Source organism: Phasianus colchicus, chromosome 6 (assembly GCF_987193195.1).
Source record: "Phasianus colchicus chromosome 6, bPhaCol1.hap1.1, whole genome shotgun sequence".
NCBI classification, from domain to species: Eukaryota; Metazoa; Chordata; class Aves; order Galliformes; family Phasianidae; genus Phasianus; species Phasianus colchicus.
In genome coordinates, this window is record NC_143441.1 from 35,318,419 (window position 1) to 35,344,730 (window position 26,312).

The 26,312-nt window shown below is 35.9% G+C and overlaps 1 protein-coding gene across 3 annotated transcripts in view; it reads right to left on the reverse strand.

Moving 5' to 3' along the window:
• The window catches only part of NEBL (nebulette), a 246,448-nt gene that overhangs the window by 67,727 nt on the left and 152,409 nt on the right, over positions 1-26,312 (reverse strand). The window contains exons 3-8 of one of the 3 annotated variants that reach the window (XM_090142924.1): positions 22,294-22,367; positions 21,412-21,484; positions 21,247-21,318; positions 15,038-15,142; positions 12,881-12,991; positions 6,312-6,422 (exon numbers count right to left, since the gene is read on the reverse strand). The exons of the other annotated variants lie outside the window; for them this stretch is intronic. Of the exons in view, the coding sequence (XP_089999050.1) occupies positions 6,312-6,422; positions 12,881-12,991; positions 15,038-15,142; positions 21,247-21,318; positions 21,412-21,477 (465 nt within the window). The 5' untranslated portion in view covers positions 21,478-21,484; positions 22,294-22,367. The remainder of the gene's footprint in view (positions 1-6,311; positions 6,423-12,880; positions 12,992-15,037; positions 15,143-21,246; positions 21,319-21,411; positions 21,485-22,293; positions 22,368-26,312) is intronic. 3 annotated transcript variants of the gene reach the window in all.

Consider the following 26,312-nt stretch of genomic DNA (forward strand, 5'->3'; position numbering starts at 1 on the left):
TTCCCTAAGTTGAAGCTTTATGTACTATAACCAGTATATCCATCTCCTGTTTCCAGTGCGCAGTTTTAGTATGGCCAAAACGCAACAAATTTACCTGCAAGTCTAGCAATCAAGTGCAACACCCAGTGACAAATTTGTAGAAATGTCATGTAAAAATTTGAAAAAAAAAAAAAAAGAAAGAAAGAAAGAAAAAAAACACCTTTTTGGCATATATTTTATAGGCAACAGGAAAGTAATATTGCAACCATATGGCCTCAGCTAAGTAGACAAGCTAAATAGACTTCAAACTGTTGGCTGTTTGCCCACAAATAGATTTTATGATTTTTTAAGTTACAATGATTGACACGCAAGTGCAATCAATGATAACATAAATAAACAAATAAGTTGTATGAACATAGCCCACCTATCAATAAAATAAAAACTGTTTCTTCTAGGCTATTACAGCCACTGAAGTTTTGTTTTGGTTAGGCTCCAGTTTCTTTTCTTTATTTATTTTTAAGAAACTAGATGTACAGACAAGCATTTGCAATTCAGGGCTTTACATGAATTTAGTTAATTATATGCTGTTCATCCTAATGACCACATGAGGTGAGGTGAAAACCACAGAAGCAGCTGAAACAGGTTTGTGAATAGCACCCTATCATCCATGTAAATTGCAAATTAAAGGCCAGCATATGTGCTCAAAATAGAAATTAGGAATGGAGTGAATTTAACAACAGAGAATCGAGAACAGCAGTGATAAAGTTGAGGAAATGTGGTCACTCACTGCTTCCAAATGACATGATCATACAGTACGTGAAATAATAGATTGTAGTTAATTTCAGGGGGAAAGGGGGAGGAAAAAATAAGACAGTGACAGTCCTTTGTTTTTCGCCATTTTCAATTATATTAGATGCAAGGCCAATTGCTATAGCTTTTCACATATGAATTATTATTCTTCCTGCACCTAAACCAGTGTACCTATTACTTATGTCTCAGGGAAAGTCATCTAACATTTTACAAATGTCTGCAATATATATTTGCTCCATTCTGCAGCTTGTCATACTCCAGTGAGAATAAAAATGTTATGCAGCAGAACAGTAGTTTGTCAGAGGTAGGCCAAAGAAAGAAAAAATATGTTTCCCATTTCCTGAATAACCTCAGTCCCTGGATGCTGACCCTTTCCCATTGGGACAGTGTGCTGGCCTCTATTACACAGCTGCTATTCTGTTCCATCTAGTGATTTTTTTTATACTGCTACATTAGAACAGTAAAAGGAAAGCTATTCTGTGAGAGCAGGGGAACAGATGTAGAAAGGGCAAAGCCACCAGCACAGTGCATGCACACAGGCAACAAGAAAGTGGAAGGCAGAGAAGAGGAAAAGTAGCCTGGTCAAGTAAAGAGTAAATAAGGGAAAGCACCAGGAAAGGAAAGAGCAGAAACACACATGGAAGGTCTTTTCTCCAGATTTTGTTCAGCCCCTCATCAAGAGCTCAGGGCTCAGATCCTGACTAGCACTTCCAGGCATTGCACGGAGCCCTCATTCAATCTTCTCTTCAAAGCAGTGCTCAAGCTCTACCAAAAGACATCTCTGGAGGCTCAAGAAATGTTCCTTCTTATGACAAACATACGTCTGTGAAACATCTGCTCAAAACAGACTTTATACAGGAAAAAGAAACTGAGACATTGACAACTAAGGAGCAGCAGCAAGCGATCTAAATGAAGAATTACAGAAGACCAGAGGGAAAAAAGGACAAAAAGGAAAAAATTACAAATACCAGCTAAATATAAAGTGTTTTTCTATTTGAAATTACAAAACTGGTTACACTGCTGAGTATTTTTAAAGTATCCATAAAACTAATGAACAAAAGCCATTTCTATCTTTAATCCCCAAACACACTCTGAACTGCCAGTAGTTTTTGCAAAGCAGAAAAATATATTCAGGGTTTCCATACAATGAGTAGAGCAATTTAAACAGGGCCCAATCTCCGGCTTTTGTGAAAAGACATAAGGCCCACAGAGGATAAACAGACATTTTACTTTTCATGATGGCACCAGGTCACTGGGATGTACTACAATGCTACACAGTAAATATGTTTCAAACAAAACTACAAAACATCTCAAATTGTCAATTAACAAATGGAAACTTCAGCTACACAGTCACCCAAGCATACCCAGGTTTAAGGGACTCAGACCTTTCCTGCACTACTTTTTCCTCCTCAATTCTGATTCCAAAACTACTCCAATCTCTATTTAACAAATTATTAAAATGTGCACAAGTGGATTTATACACATTTTGCTTTCCTGAGATTCACAGACATGGATGTCAGCAAAAAGTTGGGTACAACTATCTGCAAAATAATTTGTCTCTTCCAGTTTGTCCTTAATTAGCATTTTCAAACAAATACAAGTCCACTTACTAATGGTCTGTCAGTCGTATCTTTGGCCCCTTTTCTATCATCTGCACTTTGGGGTCCATCAACGCTAAGAAAATGACTAACTGGTGACAATGGTCACTGGCAAAAGCTTTTCTGATCCCTATTTAAATAGTGTTGAAAACTATTTCCGAGCTCACATAGAAGAGACAAACACATTTATGGTCCATTACAGACTGATGTAGTCACCCTTTCTGGTAATGCGCTTGAAAATTGATTGGTCCCAATTATATCAGGAGTAAACACATCATTTTCAGCACGAGAAGTGTTCCAGAGGGACCTGTTGACAATCACTCTCTGCAGAAAGTTAGTCAGGGAAAGGTGATTTTTCTAATGCAGATGCTGAACAGAGAACCAGAAGAAGCTTGAATTTAGTATGATCCACATCAAAACAGACATCAACATCTTGGTATGTTGCTGATGTTATCTAAGAACATTTGAGATCTGCTGATTTGGTCTTATCAGAAAATATGTAAATGTGTGGATTGTGACTGCACAATATCTTGAACATGGAAAAAGTGCACTCCTAAGATACTATGGACTACTTAAATATTCAAATTTAGATGATTAATGGAACATTAAAAGTACTGCTACCAAAATCATCTGGACTGCAAAGACCATGCAGATACATGTATAAATATCAAAACTTTGCTCCACTGTCAAGCATCACTGTTTGGTATCAAAACTAAGAGGACAGATACAAACACACTAACTTCAGATCTGCAAACTGTCTTTAAATGCTCATAGATGAGTCTACTGCAATTCTGCTGTTTGTAAAAAGAGATCAGCACTCACTTCTTTCATACAATGTAATGCCATGAGGAAAATATGTGGAATTTTAACCACACAGAACATATAAACAGCTATAAACTCAACACTGTTTTGAAATTCATAATACTCAGTGATGGACCAGGTCATAAAACAGAAAAAAATGGGGTCTGTATCTTCATCAAATGCTGTGCGCAAAACCAAATGCTTTCTTTCCTTCAGAAACCTAATTGTCATGTTATTTCAGTGTTTAATTTCTTCCTTTCTTCCATCCATTTGATTCTCACGTAAGGTAAATGAGTTTTGTGACCAGACCACCACTTTTTACAGACCACGATCTAATTCCGGTTTCAAGTTTGGAAACTTTCAGATGAGACAAATGACATCAGCCAAGCACAGACTTAAGACAGGCCCTAATTCACATTTCTCCAAATGCTTTTGCATGCCAAAGTCACATCATTAATATTCACTTCACAAAACAGAAATATAATTTATAGAGAAAAGTACTCCAATGTGGATAAACTTGCTTTTGTTAAAGCATTGTGTAGTATCTAAATTATTTTTCAATTCCCTATCATTAAAAAACTCACTTTTGTTAAGAGCAATTTTCTTCAGTGGAAGAATGAAGAAGAGAAAAATCTTTTTCTTATACATGATCACATTGTTCAGGAGATTTTACAGTACTTCCCTATTATTCAGCTTCAACCCACACTCATACAATGTTTTAATGATATTCAAAGTGGTGTGAAGGCCTACAGCACATGACAGTTTCCAAATGTCAGCACAAATGTATTGTAAGTTGAACACAGTCTTAATTTTTAAAGGAAATTGCACATTTCACAGAGTTGAGTATAAATGTCAGCCTTATTTTAAGCCCAAGTAAATAGTCTTAAACACATCCTAATCCTATTAGATGCAAACCCTGCATGTCAAGGTTGAATTGAGTTGGCAGACCATTGTAGGTAAACACGTATTCTGCTCCCATAGGTATACTGTACAGAGTGGTGGATAAAAAGCTTTGTCTTTCTATTCCCCCAGTAGTTTCCTTCTTTTTACACTGCATTTTCAAAGCTGTGATTCTACAAATAGTCTACATTCTGAAAGAAAAACGCTCCACATCTGGGACACTTGCTATTCCTTATTCCGACTTAAAGATGAAAACACACATGGCTCTGAATTAAAACTTTTACTTGCAAAGCAAGGAATCCACAACCTACATTCAGCATGGTGCTCAAATAATGACCCAATGGAGTTGTGTAAGTCTGATGAACAATAACTGAACTTACAAAACTTGCTCCTTTATGTGTGATACAGATATAGCCCCATTGCACTACAGTTCCCCATGAGCAACCAGAAAGAAATCTCTTCTTAAACAGATGAAACTAACTGGTTAGATTTTGAGGTTTTGTTTGACTTTTTTTTTTGAAGTTTGTTCAGGCACAGAATACCTTCCGTATTTTTTCATTATTTTTAATATGCTGTTAAAAGTTCTCATTTATCAAAACATCCTTCCCTCCTGTATTTGCCTCCATTTCCTTTTTTGCTTGCTTTAAGGATGAAAGAAGATGTAACAACTGAATTTCATTTACTGTCACATCTGTACCCTGCCCTCCTTAACTCTGCTAGCAGGTGATGTACAGCTGTAGAAGGGGAATAGGTTTTCTGCTAGCATACTAATCCTCAGACCGTGATGAATTTGACTCCAAAACTCATCTCATATTCCTCTTAGTCTCACCACCTACTCTGAGAATGATTTCCATCTCTCTTCCCAATACAATTTCCTTCCCTAGTAGTCTGCAATCATTCCTAGTTAGGTAAAAACAAACTTGCGCTATGAAGAGAGTTCACATTCTCAGCTTGTATTCTCTGTGAATCTGACATCCTGATGCTTCCAACAGCAGAGATGGTCAGAGCTTGATGGGAAAAGGGAATTCTGTAATCTAGGCAGGTTGCAAATCTCTTTTGGGAGTTCCAGCTCAAGTATTTCCCAGCACAAGAAAAAGTTATTCTGCAAACATAATGCTTCCCTGAAGTTTTCCAGCAGCCTTTTAATCAGCGGCCAGCTGTCAAGACTCTGTACACACGAACATACATCTAACACTGACATTTAACTTTCAGACTGTATAATCTGAGTGTCTTACACTGTCAGTATGGAAGACAGGGTAAACTTAAGATAATTCAAAATGAACACCTTCATTTTCTATATTGTTAGCAGCAAAGAAATATCCCATTTATCTGAGAAGCAAGAGAGTTGTAAAATCATCTACTTACCTGACTTGACTTTGTTATCTAAACAGAACAGTACTGGAACACAACTTACAAGGTAAATAGGTATAAGCTGTTTATAAGAGCTTTGTGCTCCCTTTGAAATGGTTTCACTGTTCTAGACAATTTTCTCTTAAACTTTACTTTTCTCTTAAATAAACTTTTACAAAAACTAAGACTAGCATACATTTTTCTTTGTTGTCTTTGTATAAGTAGAGCACAGCATAAAGGATTGTGAGATCAAACCTGACCTGAAGCTAATAAAAAACACAAATAGTATTATTAGGCTCTTATATTGTGAAAAACGAAAGCACTTCAAAAAATAATCAAACAGCAGTAAAAAAATAAATTAATTTTAAAAAAAGAAAACACTAAATAGCCAAATAATTTATTTTAAATTATTTAACTAAGTATACAATAACAAACACTCTGGCCAGTAGCATAAGCTAGTATAAAGTATCACACTCCACTCTATGGCTCTGATTTTGTGACATCAGTTAGAAATTATTCTTTGGAACTCATTGAGGTATGTATTCGTGAGACAGGAGGAAAGTAATTAATGTTCATAAAAGTGTGCAAAGCAGGGCAGAAATTACCCCCCTTTCCTCTTAACCAAATCATCCAAATGTTGATAGTATAAGACACTGAAGCTACATCACTGTTCATACAAACTTACACCACTCATAGCTTACCTTACACACACATCACGTCCCAAAATACTTCAGATTGTATAATGTAAAAAAATTCCGATTAATGAAATATGAAAACATTCCATGCCCGTTTCTTATCTGTTAGTAGGTATCCAAAACAAGTGAAACTAATTTCACTTGATGAGTTCAATTGGTGAGGTGGGGGAGTACTTACATCACTCTGGTATTTATTGACTTCCATGGCATGCTTAATATCCGGAGGCTCCTTCATATGTGCATAATCTGAAGTTCCTTTCTCAGCATCATGTTTTTGTTTATAAAGAACCTGAAAAGAGCAACATCATACTTTAGTGAGCACATATAATATTATGAGATGAGATAAATCTAGCATTGTAGTGTGTCCATATTCAAGAAGAAATGTAATTAATTATTAAGCTCCTTAATGGAACCATAACCCTTAAACAATAGCAGCTTCTGCCCAAAAGAGAGACAGATGAGACACAGTCAGCAGGGAGATTTCTCTGAGTCTGTTATTGCAGGTTTGAGTATACAGGATGAAGAAAAATAAATATGCACATACAAAAACAGAAAATTAACCTTAAAAAGGTGAGAAGACAGCCCAGGGAAAAATAAAAGTGAAAAGAAAGCTTTTTTTGTTGCTTTTTTATCCTCAAGATATACTTGAATCTATCTGCTAAATAAGTATAAACTCAGCATTTCTTTTTCTATATTTATTTGTGCATGTCTTGTAACCGAAAAGATTTACATGAAATACTCATCAATTTCATGCACTGTTAGAAAATTACTAGCATAATACACATTTGGACTAGCCCCAGGTTAACAAAGAAAAATAATATTTATATTCTATTGTCATCATGGAAAAGGAAAATGGAATTGGATTGCGAGTTTAAAAGCAAATTTATTTTTACAGTTGTAACAGCTCAATGTTGGGTGTCCATCCAGCTTTCACTGTAGTGTACTACACTTACATATGCACACACTCACATACTGAAACTGCCTGAAAAGCTGATCTTGCACTTACCCTCGTCATAAGCTTTTAGGCTTACATTAAGAAAATTCACCAGGTTTTGATGCCTGAAGAAGCAGCAAGCAAATTCATTTTCTAATAGGTCTCGGGAGCAAGCATGAAAATAATCCCCAAGAAAACAGCAAATACTAAATAAGATAGAAAGCTGATCAGGAGGAGAAGGATTTGAAACTAAAACCCTACTATATGAACAAAAGCATTAAATTAGGTAACTTAAAATGTGCCATCTCTTCATATAGCATAAGTCCAACATGATCGTGTCTCTGGGGAAACACACATAACTTAAACTGATAGAGAAAAAAAAAGTTTATAAGCTCCCTGTAGCGATTACATTTTGCATCTGGCAAAACAAATGATCCTTAATAAGATAGAAATATTGCAAATATACCATTATCAGTGGCAAAAGAATAATTACTACACAAGCAGATGCCACAAAAATGCTTTTTCTACTTCTCTTGTTTCACATTGTCACTTTTAAGATACTTCCCATTCTAAGAAGATGACCCAAATGTTGTTTTTTTTCCAAAACCCCATAATTTATAGATATTGTATTACACTGCTACTTTGCCACTTTAACATCTACAATTTAATGTTGGCATATGAGCTATGTAGTCGTTAAAAATCAAAAGCAATCAACTCCCAGCATGAGAAAATTAACAGAAACTACAGTCAAGTGTCCACTGACTTGGGATAGTAATACTTTCTTTAGCTTATAGTAGGAATACCTACTGCTATTTTATAGTCCCATTCTTTCTAATCTTTTCACTGGCTTATGCCACCTTGAAAGAATCGCAGTTACATAGCTGCCTGGTTTAGTCTTGGACAGGTAAGCAGAATATTCCCAGATTTGTAAATTACTTCAACACAAACATTTAAAAATGTTTATAAGGATTATTTCATCAGTACTCTTATAACTATTGTTTTATATGTTACTATTTATTTCATATCTCATGCTGAATTCCCAAACTTCATTTAAATGAAATTTTACTTATCCAATATACATAGACTGCTGTGAATTTATGACGTTCACCTACAATGACAGAGGCGGATGTTGGTGGTATGGCAGTAGAGGTTGTACCTTCCCACCAATATCCCATTACTTTTTGTTCCATGAAACAGATGGCAGCAGTGGAGCAGTCCGATAAAGTGGCATCCAACATGCAAGTGCATATGAAACAAAGGTGTGTAGCTGAAATACTATATTCAGAAAAATTGCACCCATTAACATTCATCAACAGTTGCTGAGTGGTTCTGTGCTTGCAGCAGCCTGTTTGCCAAAGGGCTGACATGGAGGCTGCCAGTGCCATTTTCCTTCTCCCTGTGGGGTATACTTAGTCTCCCCTTGGTGACCTGTAAATACACAATCCTGGCTAGAAGGATGCAACAGAAATCTTCTCTGCCGCATCCTGACACAGCTGAAATCTGAAATCCTTGTATTAGCTACTTAGGTACCACAGTGATAGCGACAAATAATCTATATTTCTCTATCAAATGATGTTTTTGTTCTCTTTATATCTGTTGTAGTTTCCATGGAAATAAATAGGAGGCATTCCTTTCTTTGAAACTTATGTAAATATGAAATAGTATCTCCAGAGAGATCAAATATAATAGGTCACTCACATAATCTCTGCTCTGTGGTGGTACCATTTAGTAATTCCAGGAATATAATGCATGTAAGCATGACTTCAGGATGAACTGATCTGCAACTACTCTTTTTTGTATTATTTTTCTTCTCTTACATGTATGCCAGTGTGTGAATACAAAGGTGAATTAAGGAATTTTTGTGGTCTTTTCACTTAACTCTAACTCACTTTCTGGTTTAGGATATTATTACTATTACATTTCTTATTTTTTCTCTTTAAAGTCAGTAAGCTGAGCTCTGAATTTGAGCTCCATAACAAAGATTTTTGTAGAAGGAAATGTATAACACAGAAAACTCCATTTTAATCTCTAGATAAATAATGTGACTACCCAATCTATTTTGTAAAACAAAACTCAAGAAGTCCAGGAGACTGATACTTGCTACTAAAAAAAAAAATCTTGAAAACAAGATCTGATGAAATTAAAAGATGAATACTTTCATTAAACAGTCTGACAACATGTAATATGTCTATGATGCAGTAAATGATGCAGTAAACTACAGAAATAGCTTTATCATACTTATAAATGTACGTCTGAACATAAGAGAAGGAACCTGCCCACAAGCAAGAAAAACTCAAAATTTCTCTAGAAGTTAAAAATATTAAGATTCACTTAGTTCATCATCTTTGAAGACAAACAAAAAATGCTGCTGAGCATTGACATATAGTTACTACGTGAAATATTAGTTAAAGGAGAAAATTAAACTGCCTTCAGTTTGTGTCAGATTATTCATTTTAGATAAGAAAAACAGTGCAATCTCTTCTTATGACAGAAAAGAAATGATGAAAGCAGTGATGAAAACATACTTTTATTTTTCAACACTGCCTCCCCTCCAAGCAATTTTAAATATCTTTATCACTGTTTGTGACACCTTATTTAAAAAAAATGTTCTGTGCAAGGAAGAACTCAGTATACTGTTCAGACTCAGTATCCTGTTCAGACAGGAAAAACAGACAGGAAAAATACTTGGCACAAAGCTAGCAGTGATCTGAAATTTTCCTCAGAAATATTTTCCAAAGGAAGACTGCAGTCTTTCCAGAAAATGACCATTTCCTCTGAGGAAAATCAACTTGAGGTCTCCCTGCCCAGACTCTTCTTGTCAATTTCATTTTCTTTTTGCAGAGAGCAAAAATAGCAAAAGCTCTACAGGCTGTCAAGGACAGAGAACTCAGTGAGGAGAGGGGCTTCTTCTCTCTGTGGCTTATTCTGGGGGCAGCTATGAAAAATGAGACAAAAAATTTGGTTCCTCATCCCCATTAAATCTGTTTAGAAGTTTACAGTTCAATTTTCTCCATAGTGTGAAAGAACAAAATTGAAAAAAGGCACACAAGTATGTGAGACAATGAAACTTCACTATCATGACTATCATGAAACACTTTTCCCTCTGTGTGTCCAAAAATTTGTATGGATTTCCTTCTCTACATGTATTTATTCCTATCTTCATGACAACTCTACATAAAGCACAAAGGAGCAGACACTGCCTTTACACAAAAGCCAGTGAAAATTCTCTTATTTTAGTCTTTCATGTGTATCTTGAATAGGGAACTGAGCATTAATCAATATAGCAAATATAGGAGCAAACTCCATAGAAGGAAAAACAGACTTGCTGAGTGAGCTGTTGTGAACACTCTACAGCTGCAGCTCCATGGAATGAATTCCTAGCTCTGCTGAAATCAGTGGCAAGTGCCATATCAGTCACAGAACGCAAAGGGATAAGTGGTGTTACAGCAGTATTACAGCAGTATTTGTCTTCTGGAGATGACAGTGAAGGGCAGTTGCAGTTGAGCAATAACCTCCTATCATAAAAAAGGGAAATTTTCCTGGTTGCCTGAGTTCCTAAGGCATCAGTGAGATCTGAAATGGTGTATAAAATTCATAAAATAGGCTAGATCTAAGTAGGCTAAAAATGGTGCTGCTGGGCATGGCAGTATAGCAGCAACGTGTCAGGACCTAACACCAAATCCCAATATCATTTGCCAGTCTCAGGCCTGCACAGGCCACGATGCTCAAGTCCTGGCACATTGCTTGGCCGATGAGCATGGCCCTGTCAAGAATGTGGTGTCACAGTGCAAGAGAGCATCTGTGAGGTTTGGCTGCTGTGTGCTCAAGGAGTGCTAAGAAGCAGCCAAAGGTGTAAATTTGTTCTAACAGGAATGGGGAAAAGGACACATGCTCATATTCTTCTCATCTCAAGAAATCAGCACCTATTTAAATCAATTTATTACAACTGAGAAACAGACCATGGTTCTGTACTTGTGGCAGCCTGTTTGCCAGAGGGCTGACATGGAGGCTGGCAGTGTATTTTCCTTCTCCCTGTGGGGTACACACAGTCTCCCCTTGGTGACCTGTAAATACACAATCCTGGCTAGAAGGATGCAGCAGAAATGTTCTCTGCCACATCTGACACAGCTGAAATCTGAAATCCTTGTACTAGCTACTTAGGTATCACAGTGATAGGCACAATATGGATTAGATTTGAATACTGTAGAGAAGATTTTCCACTAGAAAATCCCCTAGGATGTCTCTGAAAGTAGCATTAAATTTAGGTCCATTGCAACAGTAACCACAAGTTCAAAAAATGTGTCAGCATATCGTGAAGCTTTATGGTAGTTAAGATTTATAAAGCATCTACTCCTATGGGAATGGTATGAATTTTACAGGAAAAAAAAATCTGCTTTAATGTAACAGCATATATGCATATTTGTTTCTCTACGACTGCTGGATGACTGAAGAAAAGCTTCAAAATCATCAAATAAAAGTGTCAAGGTTTTTTTGATAAATCAAATGTTTTCATTTTTAGTCTCAGTTATTTATATTTTCTGCCATATCACTGATGTTAATTAACCTCATTTACGTAAACTAGTTTAAAATATACACATTTGGAGTAAATCCACTAGTATATCCCATAGTAAGCTAGTTAACTAATGTTTTAAGAATCAAGCTGTTTAAAAATGTTATAAAGGTTTAATTTTGTTTATTTCTACTGTTCACTCACATTACAATGATGTGACACTAATCTTATTGCAGCTCCTGTGCTGCAATACAATGTATTTTTTTCGTAGTTTGAAATAGAACATATTTCATTAATGAATTTACTTATTATCATCTTAATTAACATGTTGTTTTAAATCAAGTCATTTCTCTACAAGCTGTCCCAAGATTTCAGTGCCTTCTTTCATCACAGATATTTTCCACTGCTTTGACAAAACTGTATTAAACAGAATGAATATCGGGAAACTATCAATAGCATGAGTTTAGGACTGTGTTTGTGTCACAGGCTTGCTTTATTAAACAATACATAGTACTTCTAAGAGAGGAGAGAGGCAGAAGAAAAACGTTGAGATTCTTGGATAAAGAACCATGACTGTGTATCGGTCGTAGTTATGAAGAGTAACAGCAAAAATCTACAACTTCACTCATGTTACACATATTCAATACTCATAATTCCACTGGGATCAATGGAAGCTAAGTGTTACCTGCCTGAAATAAGGGGATTACATATGTAAGTCCCTGGAGCCAACTGAACTACGATTACTACTTTACTAATTGCTTGCATGTTTTACACAATGTTCAATATACTTGATTTTATAATTTTAATTCTATGAAATTTGTTGTTAGTGGTATGTAAATGATTAGTGACATGGAAAATATTTTTACTGTTACAAATGAGTGCCTTCATATGTTCTTAAATGCTTTTTTTTTTTAAACTTTGATTCTACTTCAAACATTTTAAAAAGCTAACAGAACACTTGAGTGGAAATGGTTTTTATCTAAGATTTGCATATTCTATAAACACAATAAAATGTTACTGAATTCAGTAATCCCCTATGACATCCATGGGTTGCTAATGGATTTTGCCTGCTTTTAATCTTTTTTAATGTTTATATTTAATAAACTTTGCAAGTCAGATTGTCTACATTTTAGGATTGAGCAGTTGTTGAAGTTAAGTAGTTATGACAACAAACTCTGATGATAATCCCACCCAAAATAAATCAAGCAAGCAATCAAGTATCCACTCAATAATACTGTTCAAAGTGATCATATTCTGCCCTACAATTAATGTAGAAATCTTTTTTGTGATTTTAAAGTCACACCTTGCTCTGCAGCTGAGTTAATTCTTTTGCAAACACACTGTCAATTGTAGCTGGCATCTGCTGATAAAGAGAGTTGGTAAGGTCTTTCTTAGCAGCTCCTTTGTACTTCACCTACAGGGAAAGTAAAAGGTGACACAACATGAGAAAGTTGTTGGATACAGTAATCATACTACATATTTTTTCTATTTAATAAAATGGCACTAAGAACATTAGTACTGGAAAATCTACTGCAGTCTCATAAACTGTCAAGAAAATACACATTTATTTAAATACTAACTTTAAAATGCTTTAGGTGGATCTGTCTAATTCTCAAAGTAATGCAAAGAACCTGGTAATTAAATTCTAGAACTGAAGAGAGAAGTACAAAATAAAGCAAGTCAGTCATTTTTTCTACATTATATCAAATCATTTCCAAAAACCCAACTTGTATTTTCTCATTGTTTTCCAAAATCTTGCACAATGGTAGCAGTGAGACATCAATAGAACAATATTTTACCAATTAATGCAAAGTAACAATTAAATGTAATTGGAAAAGACAGGATCATTGAAGTTAATGTCTGTCAATATTTTTACTTAATCTTTTCATGTTGCAGACTCATTTTTGAACTCCTTTCTATTTATTCTGTGCTTCCTCCAGTATTCAGAATTTGCAATTCTTCATAAAAAAGGCTAAAAAATGCAGAAGCCACTCCAAAAGTAATGCCTCCTATTTATTTTCATGGAAACTACATCAGAAACAAGGAGTGCAATAACGACTGGATTCTCAGCTACAGAATACTATTTTTCAATGTAGTCACAACCCTTAGCAATGTGTTTTCACCAGCCATGAACAAGAGTCTGTATGCTGTGCTCTTAAAAATCTGCACCAGTGGAGACGACCCACAGTATCTGTCACCAATGCTGAAAGCACCACCTGTTGCCTCTCTGCTCAATCCACTGGTCTCCATAAATGTTCAGTATTGTCATTCACTGATGTATTAGTGCATTTTTTTCTGCACAAAGGAATTCAATTCCACACCTTTCCTTCAAATGCACTTCCATGTCAGAAGGTATTTTGTCAGACAACCCTTCTTCTGCCATCTGTCACATGGCAACAACATGGAATATAATGTTGGTGGAAAAGTTTCACCTCTACTGTCAGACCACCAACATCCACCTCTAACATCATGGGCCAACAGAATAACGTAGGAGGCATCACTTTCAGAGCAGCCTTCATAGTTCAAAATTGATTAGACTTTTGCTTCAAATCTGAGTTTTCCAAATTTATAAAAACCATTTCACTTATTGCTACGGAAGTATCCATATATATGAAAGACATATTAAACGATTCTGTCAAATGTTATTAGCTTCCTGTGCAATATACAGCTGTTTTTTATTGTTCCCTTTACATAATACATAGATAAATAATTTGCTAAGCATTTGTGGGTGTCCCCCAAAACAGAGGGCTTTTTTCACTGCTGTTAAGAATTTAAGAAGTGCTCAAGTTTTGCAGAGACAGGTTATGGGACACTAGAGGTCAGTAATTTACTAGATAAACCATTCATCATATTATTGCGTTTAATGTATCTCACTGTACTAAGACAACAAATGGGATAATATGAAACACAACCTGTTTTAGATTTTGAAAAAATATGGATATAAAGAGCTGAGAGTAAACTGTGGTCTATCATTTTGGAAGCTGCCATTTTTTTGCCACTACACATGGGTTTGCTCACTTGCAAGTAAACTGATAGGTGACCTGTGGATGGCCTTCACCTGATCCTTGTTCCAATTCCCTTATTGAAGAGCAGGTGTAGTAACTCAGTAACAGCTCTCTCTCTCCTTCTTTGACAGGCTGTTTGTGCACAAGTGTAGTTAGCAAAGCTCGTCAATGCAGAATAACTAACAAGAAATCCTTCTGCTATTCCTCAGTTGACCCACAAAATGGCACAGAATGTCTCGTTGTTAATAAAAAATATTTTAGAATCCTGGAATAAAAGGGTTATTTAAGTATATGTGAGTATACATTATACACTAATTATAGTGTTTGAAATCACATCAACTTTAAGCAGAATTATTGTTTAAAATAAACCATCCTTCCCCTGCTCATAAATATAATCTTCAATTCACAATGTTTTTCACAAAGAATAAGAAGCAAAGAACTCTTTTTGGTCTTACCTCAGAAATAAAATCACCAACACTTTTCACATGTTTTAGCTGAGGGGTGTCAGGTACAAATATGCATTTGCCCTTAGATTTTTCAAATTCTTCTTTGTAGTGTACCTATAAAAAGAAGAGAAGATCAGTTGTTCATAAAAACTGAAAAATATACAATGGCTAGTTGTATTTTATTTACTTATAATAATAATGTGCTCAATGGCTTGCAAAATTCTTAGGCCACAGAGGGAAATATCCAGTTCTCATACAGAATCAGGAATATAAAAGTCATAGAACTCTTTAATATTAAAGATGATACATTATTTTTCTCTATACGTACAGCACAATTTTTCCGCTGCCCATAGATGTTCTGCTCTTCTAAAGAAAAGAGAGATTAATCAAGACTTTTCTCTTTGACCTCACAGATAAAATTGTTAGGACTGGTTTCCAACACAGATCTTGCAAGCCCAGAATCTAGATAGTATAATCAAACATTTCTTCATAAATCCAAGAGTTAAAGGAAAAAATGTACAAGTCCATTGCCAAAACACTGCCCACAAAGCACCCCTATGGTTGTGACATGCAGGTAATATCAGAGTCTCTTAAAAAGCCAAGAAAAATTTTATATCAACCCATCTCCTAAGTTATGTACATACACGACTAAAAGCATTTTGGGTGCAAAACACTACAGTGTATTTTACAAAAAAGAGCTTATTTTTTAAAAGACACCCCAAAGTCCCTTCTTTTTTTCCTACCAGACAATAGGTGCAGCTGCAATATACAGTTATCTGAAACAACCAACCTGTTGATGTTATCTGAAACATCAATCTGTTGATGAAGTCACATCAGAGCTGGTTTTTACTAGTGAGACTGAAGAATGCAACATCTACAGACAGTGAATGTGCAGGGGATCTTTACTACATACAAACTATGAAGAAATACATTGAATACAAGATTTAATAAACACATTCTTAAGGCAGACAACTTCTTTGTGTAGTCCTTACTTGGAAAGGTACTCCCAATAAGTAGCCTTAAGTGATTTTACTGAGATGTCTTTATTTTTGTATAGTATAGTTTAATTCAGGGCAAGTTGAATTATTTAGGATTAAGCTTTCCCTGTTACTATCTGCTACCATTTCTCTAACTGCATTTTCACATTCTACACAACAGCACCATGCATTTATGCACTCCCAGCTTGCTGACAAGCAGCAGACAAAGCAACGTGATCATTACCAAAATATGTGGTATTAATTTCCTCCTTCTGTGCATTCTTAATGGGTATCACAAGTTCTAATCTACATTCCTATAAAGTGACTTGGAAATTTCATGAGGAATAATGGTAGTTTACACAGAATCAGCTCTTGAACTTTTTGATTAAGCTTTTTGTCCTCCATAAAATGAATTATATAATGCCAAATTCCTTTCAGACTGTTGACCACATAATTACCAGATAGGAAATAATTTTGGTTACAGTGAGCTCATCCATATTTGGACTACTGAATGAATTTACATCTCTTTACTGAAGCATATAATTCCCCTTTATGAACTACAGTGTATCCTAAGTTAAAAAATGTTTGGAAAATAAAGGGTGTAAAATTACTGTATGTCATCATTTCACTCAGGGCCACATTGATCCAACAGTTCATGTAACCTCTGTGGTTACCTAGAAGCATAGAGATGCATACAGAGTAATGCACAAAAACTGCAGTGTCATGATAAGGATGAGCAGGTGCCTATACAGCCATCCTATGTGCATGCATGCACGTGCTTTTAAGGCTGTGCATGATATGAGGTGTGAAGGTTCACATGAATGGCTTAAAAAGCTCCCTTGAAGAATTATGGCTATTCACAGCAATATGGTTGAGGAAGACTATAGGATTATCTATAGAGCTGTCTACTGGTTAGGTTTGATGGAATTCCCAGTAGGATGCCTGTAAAACTGGGGCTGTGGCAGAGGAGATGGAGAACCATGCTGCTCACAACTTAGATAAATCACACGCGGATAACTGAGAGCTAACTGTAATTGCATCCATTTTAATTAGAGTAATAATTACATTCAAAAATCAAGCATGAAAGCCTCCTAAGGTATCTTTTAATTGGGAGGAAGGGGACTAGAAGACATAATCAAAACCATTCTGCCATAGAAATCCTTACAAAATAATCAAAAGAAAGAAAGTAGTAATAATGTCACTCCGTTATTACTCATATTTGTTATGGTAATCCACACAGGTTCAAATGAGCCATTTAGAGAGGACATACAACAAAATCTGTGTCCAGTTTTAATTCAGCACAGCTCATTCTTTTACAGAAGTGTTTACATCACTTAGAATCAGGCAATGGAAGACAAAATGAGATAAGTATAACAGTCATGATGTATACTTATGTCTATTTAGTTTAAATGAAGTAATTGGGACACTGAAGCAGTTGACTATGACATAACAATCAATTGCTGGAAGAAATATACAGAGAAATCAATATTCTTTTAAAAAGTTTGGGGTTACAAAATCAAACACCTAAAATATTGAATAGGAAATTTTGCCTTTAAGTGACTAACCATTCACCACAATACTCTGTTAGGTTGAGTAGGTCTAGTAAACCTTAGAAAAAGAACAGATGATATGAAAAAATTGCAAATGATGGCCTACAGCCACCACTGCCCTTTTGATATACTTTCGAATGCCAGTATCTCACTAAAGCCTCAGTTTTTAATAGCTCTCTCCAAGCCATTTTTCCTCCCTGATGCATCATAAAACTACTGTGATCAGCAACACAGCTATCCAGTAACACTGGATTAAAATTCCTAGACAATCACTAGAAGGATAAGCTTCAAACTGACTTGTCTGTTTTCCTCAATGGATGTTATTTGACTAAAAACAAACTTTATCAAAAGGTCATCCAATCTCTAGGCTGAAGCTTCCTGGCTCACCAGGAAAATTCATCTTGTCCATGGCTTGCTCCAATAAGAAAAAAATCAAGTGTTATCAGCCTAATCCAAGACTAACCAAAGCAGTTACCTTTCTTTTGTATTCAAGGGTACATATTTTTCTCATTTATATATGAAAAACTGTTCTTCATATTTTAACACCACTTATGATATGAATGGCAATGTTGACCAACATGCCAAGATCCACTGTAGAACTGGTCATCTCTCAAGGATCCCATTAGGCTTAGAAGAGTCACAAAAAGGCCTGAACTTCCTCATCTAGCTCTTAGTCTGGATTAAAAAAAGAACTTTTTCTCACTATCATTTCCCTGTCCAATCCTTCATTTCTTAGTTTATAATCTTTCATGACAGTGCAAGAACTGTGTCACAGATCTAAATCCACTTTCTGTGGCCACAGAAAACTAGAGAAAAGCATGAGGACAAGCATACAATATTATTGCCCCATAGTATTCTACCAGTCAAAAGGAATTTGGACCTCAAAGTACTCCTGAGCTAGAGGCTTTTACTACTAATGGTGAGCACAGAAGAATAGCTCTAGCCTGAATTAGGTTGTCCCAAGCCTACTGATACCTGAGGAAAGACACTACCACTACACTTGACTCTAGGTCTTTTTAGCTCTTCCTTCATGTATTCTGAAGGAAAGCCCCCCATACAAGGATGGATAGATGGTGATACTATTTTTGCTCTAGGTGACAAAAAGCACTGGTACCACACAGGCCTAAAATACAGCAGAATCTTCAGAAGAGACAGTATCTGCCTCTACCAAAAAGCATTCACAATATTACACTACATATTCAGACCAAAGAAGAGATGACAGGATACTAAAATATAAATAATACAAGCAAATGGATAGGCTGAGTTCCAGTAAGGAAAAGAGAAGGCCTGGAATGGAAGGTAATTTATTTAGATCGAATATACATGACAGTTTTGAAAGCATCGATGAAATAAAATTGCATAATAGAGGAAGATTAAATGAAATGGCTTTAGGGAGGAACAATTCAGGGGGTATCAGAGTCACAGAACAAATATCTGCCAACCTCAAATGAAGATGGGGATTTCCAGAAGAACAGGAGCACAGAAACACTTCCCAGCTTCCCCCCGCATACAGTTCAAGCCTGACAGTTGCACATGCACTCAGGAATGCCATCACAAGCATTTTTTAAAATCATATTGCCAAATAAAAGTCAGCCTGAAAAGAATGCATGGTGAGTGTAATGCAATCACAGTATCTTGAGGCACAAGTGCTCCTGTTACTGTGCTCTCATGGAGGAGCTGTGTTGGCAGGCTATCAGACTTGACGAGGATAACCACCCTGTCCTGTGGTCCACAAGGACAAGGGCTGCTGTCACAAAGTCACCTTGGGGCAAAACCACAACTCCCCCCCCCCAAAAAAAAACACTGTGCAGCTAAAATGAACAGATATTCATCAACAATACATTCACACAGCAGTTTAACCAAAGATTCATGCAAAAAAAAAGCATGAAGATATATTAAAAGTTTAGAACATTATTGTGTCAAAATGTAAATCCCTTGCAGCTGATTGGGCTCCTCAGTGAAGTGTGCAAGGCAAAGAACCTACTACAGAACATTACTGGTCATAAGAAATTTCAGTTCATTCCCTAAGCATACAAACATTCCATCCAAGCCAATCAGAACACACCTACTGACTTCAGCAAAGGCTGAATAAAGCCCCCAAAATGAGTGTCATTTTTTAAACAAATAACATATTTGAAATTAAATTTGTTCTGGACCATTACTTATTACTACAGTCTTGAAAGCATTAATGACACATTGCCATTATGTTTCACATATCTCAATGAAAATCGAAAGCATTTGCAGGCTAAATGCAAGACAAGCTTTCAGCAAAAGACCACATCTCTACACTGTTACAGGTTACAGGAACCGGGCTTAACTTAATTACTCGCTTTAGCTCCCAAGACCCAGCAGAAATTTAGAGAAAATACAATTAACTGCTAAATGTAGTGTCTAAGTCACCACCAACATTGCTACTAATGGGTACACAGTACAGTAGTCATTTCTTTCAATGAAAACAAATATTTCTTCAACATTTTTCAAGGAGTTTTTGCCTTGAAGAACAGCAACCATGTTTAGAAAAATAAACTGCACAGAAGCAACACATTTTGGGTCAGACTGGTATTCCATCTCCATTTTTATTTGGCTTTCCCATGTTTTATTATGTCAGATGCTGTTCATTTCCCACAGAAAACTTGTAGACAGCCATCAGTAAAAATAGTAGTAATCTGTAACACTTCCTAAAATAGCTTGAGATTACAGAGGAGCCACCATGGTAGCTTCTTTTAAGGATCTTTCTAATTTTCAGCAATCTTCTTGTGAAAATTAAAATACTACTAGATGGTCCGTGTACAAAGAGAAAGCTTTTATTTGTCAAGTCACACTTCTGAGCCAGCACTGTAAAACCTACATCCCCAAGGTACCGTTTTCCCTATTTATCCTCTCACCATTTAAAACATAGATTCTTTACACCCTATACTCAAAAAATCATTAACCGTGAAGAATAACATCCTGAACCTTGTATCAATGCAACATGTGCTGTGGTAATATTATAACACATCATGAACCAGTCCCCAATTTCAGTTTCACTTGGAGAACAGTTGTGAAAGACTCTCTCCACTGATGTTTTCTCAGTTGCCACTATCCTCAACATGCTGTATAGAACACTAATTCCAATTGCAGTTCATATGAAGGAGAGAAGCTACTTTTCAGACTCACCTTACCCTATCATTTCAGTGGGTTTTTCCCATAACTGCAAGTCAATATGTTATGCAGATTTGAGCTTCTATCACCAAAAACTAGACAATAACCGAATTTCATCTGTTTGACTTTTACCTTCTCTCTTTACAACTATGTAAGTACAGCACCCAGTTCTATTTTAACCAACTAAACTTCATAGGATTGAGCAGCAATTGGCAGAAATACTGCATTTTACTGGTGAGATCAGCCAAAGCGTTCTCATGGGAGTCATCCTCTGCATGAGACCCAACTTTTGAAACTTCTTCCTATGCCTATGTTTCACACAGCTTAAGTGCTCCAAAAACCTCGTCCTTCCACAGTTAATAATAATTCAAGGTATCATGTGTGCTGTGCTTTTCTATTATTTGTGCTTTATATATGAGCCTCGGATGGGCACATGCTGTACGGCACTTTTCTGAGTAAATATGGACTATAAATGTATATATGTGGTAAAAATAAAACCACTGAAAAGAGAAATGCAAATATAAGGATGCAAACTATCATTGTCACTTACATCACTTATTATTTCACTGCATTTTCGGGCCAGCTCCATGTTTCTGTCCTCAATAACAGGCTTGAGGAAGACCTATAAAAGAAAGGTAATCATTCCAGGTTTCTTGTCCTAAAAGAGTAACAAGAAAAAAAAAATTATTTCTCAAAGCTATTGGGTTTAACTCACCCTTTCTTCTTCTTCTCCATTCTCATTTTCGTCCTCTGTGAATTCCTGAGTGACAGATACTCGCATTTTAATACTTAGAGAAAACAAATATGAAAACTCTAAAAAGGATCAGAATTGCAGGAAACAGCTCAGACTCTACAGCATGCCTGGAATCAATGCTTCATTTGTGTCCTCCACTGCACTTAACTTTACCAAGGCTCCTTCCTTATTTAGGCAGCACTTGACAGTCTTTATCTGAACAATTCAGTGTGAGTGAACTGAAAGGCATTGCAGATGGCCTTGCTAGCTATCAGTTGCAGCACAGCTAATGCTTTCTTACAGATAAAATATAATTAAATGACCTATCCCTGTCAACTATTTATAAAATGACTATGAACACAATTAAAATACTGTGATTCAATTAATTCATAACATAAGCAATTTAGCAAAATTAACAGGCTTAAAAGGGAAACAGTGATTCTATCGGAAAACTGTGCAGTTCTAAGATTCAAGGCATGCAGACTCCATAACTAGTCATCACAAAGTTTTATTTTGTCGGTCCAATTAAAAAAATACACTATTCTTTCTCATTTTCCAGTAGATGTGGCAGCTAGTATATTAACCAGGAAATAGTCGTCTTCCATCAAGCATAAACAATTTCTTAAACTTTTTCCATATTACTAATTAATATGTGGAGAAAACATGAAACTCTGAAAAGGTTCAGTTTCAGGAAATGGTTCAGACTCTACAGCATGCCTGAAATCAATGAAGTTAGCTGAAGTTTTATATCTGTCTATGCACAGAATTCAACACATCTGCATACTTACAAACATACATGGCTATGTATTTACACAACCATGCAAGTTCATTCACCATTAAAATTGTCATGATCTCAAAACCAACCTTGCCCAGTATGAAGTCTGGCTAACATGAAATACATTCTTACTCCAGTGGATATGGTGTCACAGTGCTTGCATCTGTAAAACACATAAGTACATATTACAGGACCAGTCAGAGTAACCAGAATTTTATTATTTTCTTTCTAAATGGTAGCATGTATACTTCTCATTTTATACAGGTCATGATTTTGAACTTCATCTAGCAGAGTGATTCACCACTACAGGGTGTTGCAATCAGGCAAAGATATAAGCAATGTGTGCTCTTGGAAAACCTCTTCAAAGAATATTGAGTACTTGAGCCCAAACACAATGCCCCCTAGGATCTTATTTAAAAACACATATTCCTGGGGGGCGAGGCAGAATGTTAAGAAAAAAGGCACAAACTGCTTTCATGCTTTCAGTCGATAATAATCAAAATGTAGTATTCATTATGGATTAATATTATGGAAAGCTTCAAGATTTTTCATCCTGTTATTTCAAATATAAGCTCATAAAGTCCACGTTTCAACTGGCATTGATGATGCTCAGGTTGAAACCTGAAAGCCTGGTTTGCTTAGGTGAAGATCACCCGTAATTTAATATGACAGCTTTTGGAGCCCAGAACATTTCATCATCATCATGGAGATGTAGTCTTACAAGTCGGGTATGCACAGTAACAGGTCATTTCTGAAAATTATCACAGCAGAAGATATATTCCTAAGCAACGGACTCGTGCATGACTTCAAGCACCACGTGTTAAGACCTACAAAAAGTCAGAAGTGTAGCAGCAAAGCTTCTGTGATACTGTTTTAAATACAGTATTCTTCCACCACCATTAATTTCTCTTTCATTCCTACATTTAATAAATTACGTATGTGAAGACTCTGAAAAAATAGTTAAGAGTAGAGAAGAGCTATCAGTAGCTGCAAAAGTTGCTGAATATGGGAAAATCTTTTTCTATTTTCTGTATGGAACATAAACACAGTCAAAATGACCAAGTTTTTTGGGTTTTGGATTGATGGGAGCCTGTTCAGATTTTTAGCATGCTTACAATGTATTTGGGTTTTTTTCAGTAACTGAACATAGCATAATTTATTGTATATTAATAATGATTTTCCTGTAATGGATTCTTCATAATAAAGATGTACTTTCTCATTAACATGAGCCTGAATTGATTTCACAGAATTTCATTTTTTCCCCATTTTTTGCATTACCTATGTCAGGTATAACTGGGCATTCAAACATGCTGTGTTCCACATAACTTCCATAATACAGGGATTGCAAAGCAACTGCTGCAAATCATCATAATAAAGAAAAATACAATATTATGCAAAAAAAGGAGTAAGGGAAAAATACTACAGTATACATACTAAGTATACAAACAAGTTATTCAGTATTGCACTCAACAGATAATAGATGTATTTAGAGGCTACATGATTCAGAAACTTGCTTAACTTCTGTTTTTCTACCCCAAACATGGAACACTATCTGATAACGTTTAGTGTGCCATACAGCAACCCTGAAATTCAAGTATATCCAGATAAAATGCAGAGAGGAGTGCCAAAGAATCCTTGGATACTCCGGGTTGGAAGAGACCTTGAAGACCATCCAGTTCCAACCCCACAGGATCAGCCTGCCCAGGGCCCCATCCAACCATGTCTTGGACTCTTTTAGGGATAGGGAGAATTTGTTGTGATCATTTAAGAGCTGCACAGTTTAGAAGTGCATTATGGTTCCACTAACAGCCTGCAGGTCAAGAACAAGTTGAATTTATTTCCAGAAGAGGTAATAAATAAACTGGAATCAACAGGCACATTTTGCATAGCAAAATTTGTGTATGTTGACAGCTATTTTAAAAACTACTCTAAAAATACATCCAATCTGTGCAAAGATCTACTTCAATAATGACCTTTAATCCTCAAAATGATTATGAACACTGTTTTACTAAAGACTAACTGCAAAATATGCATTTTTTTCCAAAACCTCCAAACTTACACTTCTGAACCATTTTCCATCGTATATAATGAGTATGTAATCATTCATTTTGACATGAAAAAACACAGATTGTTTAAAATTCAGTTGCTGAGAATTTTAAGAAAACTGCACTGGAATGGACTGCTGATCTGTGTATACACAATATTTGTAAACATACAGGATGTGACAAAATGAGATTTTATAATTGAATTATAGATATTTTAAGAATATCTGCAGAGCCTCTGCATACACACAACAGGTAATTCAGAGGATTACCCAATATAAATTCATTCAAATTTTGTAAGGAAATCCTGCATAGCACAGATTTCTACTTCCAGCCATCCTGAATGGATGTCTCGCATCTCAGTTCATGTTTGATCTCACAGCTTAGAAACAAGGCATAAAGGAGCTTAAATCCTCATTAGTATGGGTTGCTCCAGCACACACTAGAGGCAGTCATATAGTTGGGCAACCATCCTGTTTAGATCACACACAGCTGTGACCCATACCTGTCCAGAGCAACACCATCTCCTTGCTCCTTCATCAGTATTTTTAGAAATGCATTTGGGTGATTTTAGCCAGAACGTTCAAAGACCTCCACCCATTTTGGGCCAGATGCACACAGCAATTCAGCAGCCATGCTCAGTTCCATCACTGAACAAAGACAACCATTGGACTTGGCATAATTCCAAAAAACCCTTCTGACATCTGCACCATCCACACACATTGCTGAATTTTTATCATTACACTGGACAGCAGAAACTCTGCTTGTCCCAAAAAAAGGTACCTCACCACAACCTCAAACATATTTAGAGTTCTTCATGAAGTGTTTGAACACAGATTGTAAAGCAAAGACAGAGGTAATTCAGCTGCAAAATCTGCACAGCATTACAGATTTATGTGTTATGAATGCACTCCTTTGTGGTTCTGGACTGAAAACATGATAGGAACAGAGGCAGAGTTTTAATGCTCTAACTATCCTGCTTTCAGTGAGTTAAAAATCAACCCACAGACTTCCCTGAGAAAAGAACATAATTTTCTGTTCTCTCTGGACAGATGCACACATCACAGAAATAAGTACAATTAATTCAACAGAACACAGCTGGTGGTCTCTTTTCAAAAGGCACACAAGGAATTTGTAAGCACTGAGATTCAATTACTGCTCATTTCTAGAAATACTCATCTATCAGGCTGGAAGTTAGTAGCAGCACTGCCCAAGGAAGTTCATAGTTAGGCTATCAGCACTGCAATCACAAACAGAAAAAAAGCACGGGTTCCCGAACTGCCAAATTTAGCCTCTCCTGAATATGAAATATCAATTAACATCAGCAAAAGCAATGGTTCTATTTAAAGAAAAAGCTAAACCACAAGCTTGTATCTGTTAGATCATTAACACTGCATTTGTCAGCAGTAGCTTAAAATCTGCTAATATCTCATCTAAGCAAAGATTTTCATTCAGTAGATGTTCTTATTCAAAGTTTTGGTATATCAAGGAATTGTAACGGTATTTTTAAAGACAAATAGAAATAAGATATTAGAACACCGATTTGTGAAACCCAGAAAAACTAACCGTTTTTCAATGCCTTACATATCATAAGAATAGATTATTTTATTTTACAAACACGCTCACAAATGGTGTTTAAGCACAACTGCATTCTAATGACAGATCATTTAGAAATTCGGACAGTACAAATAGTTTCACAGAATAATACCTAATCTAATCTGGTTAAACAGAAGCAGTGTAGCTACGCTATCATGACACTGCCTGAGTTAATAAACCCTTTTCCACACAGCTAATTATCCTGAGAAGTGAATCATGCAGACCCAATCAGAAGTGGGAGTATTCACCATGATGCATTGTGCCATGCAAAAGTAAACTTAGCTGTGATGAGTAACAATATACTGAAATAAACCAGTTTAAAACTTCTTCAGACAATGAGTTCTAAAAAGAACAAAGCCACAGTGTCGTTTTTCTGACAGTATTCATGTAGGTGCCTACTACTTTTGCACAATAGCCTTTAAGCTTCAAGAATGGTTTTTTCTAAATGGGATACACAGCTTCCATTGTTC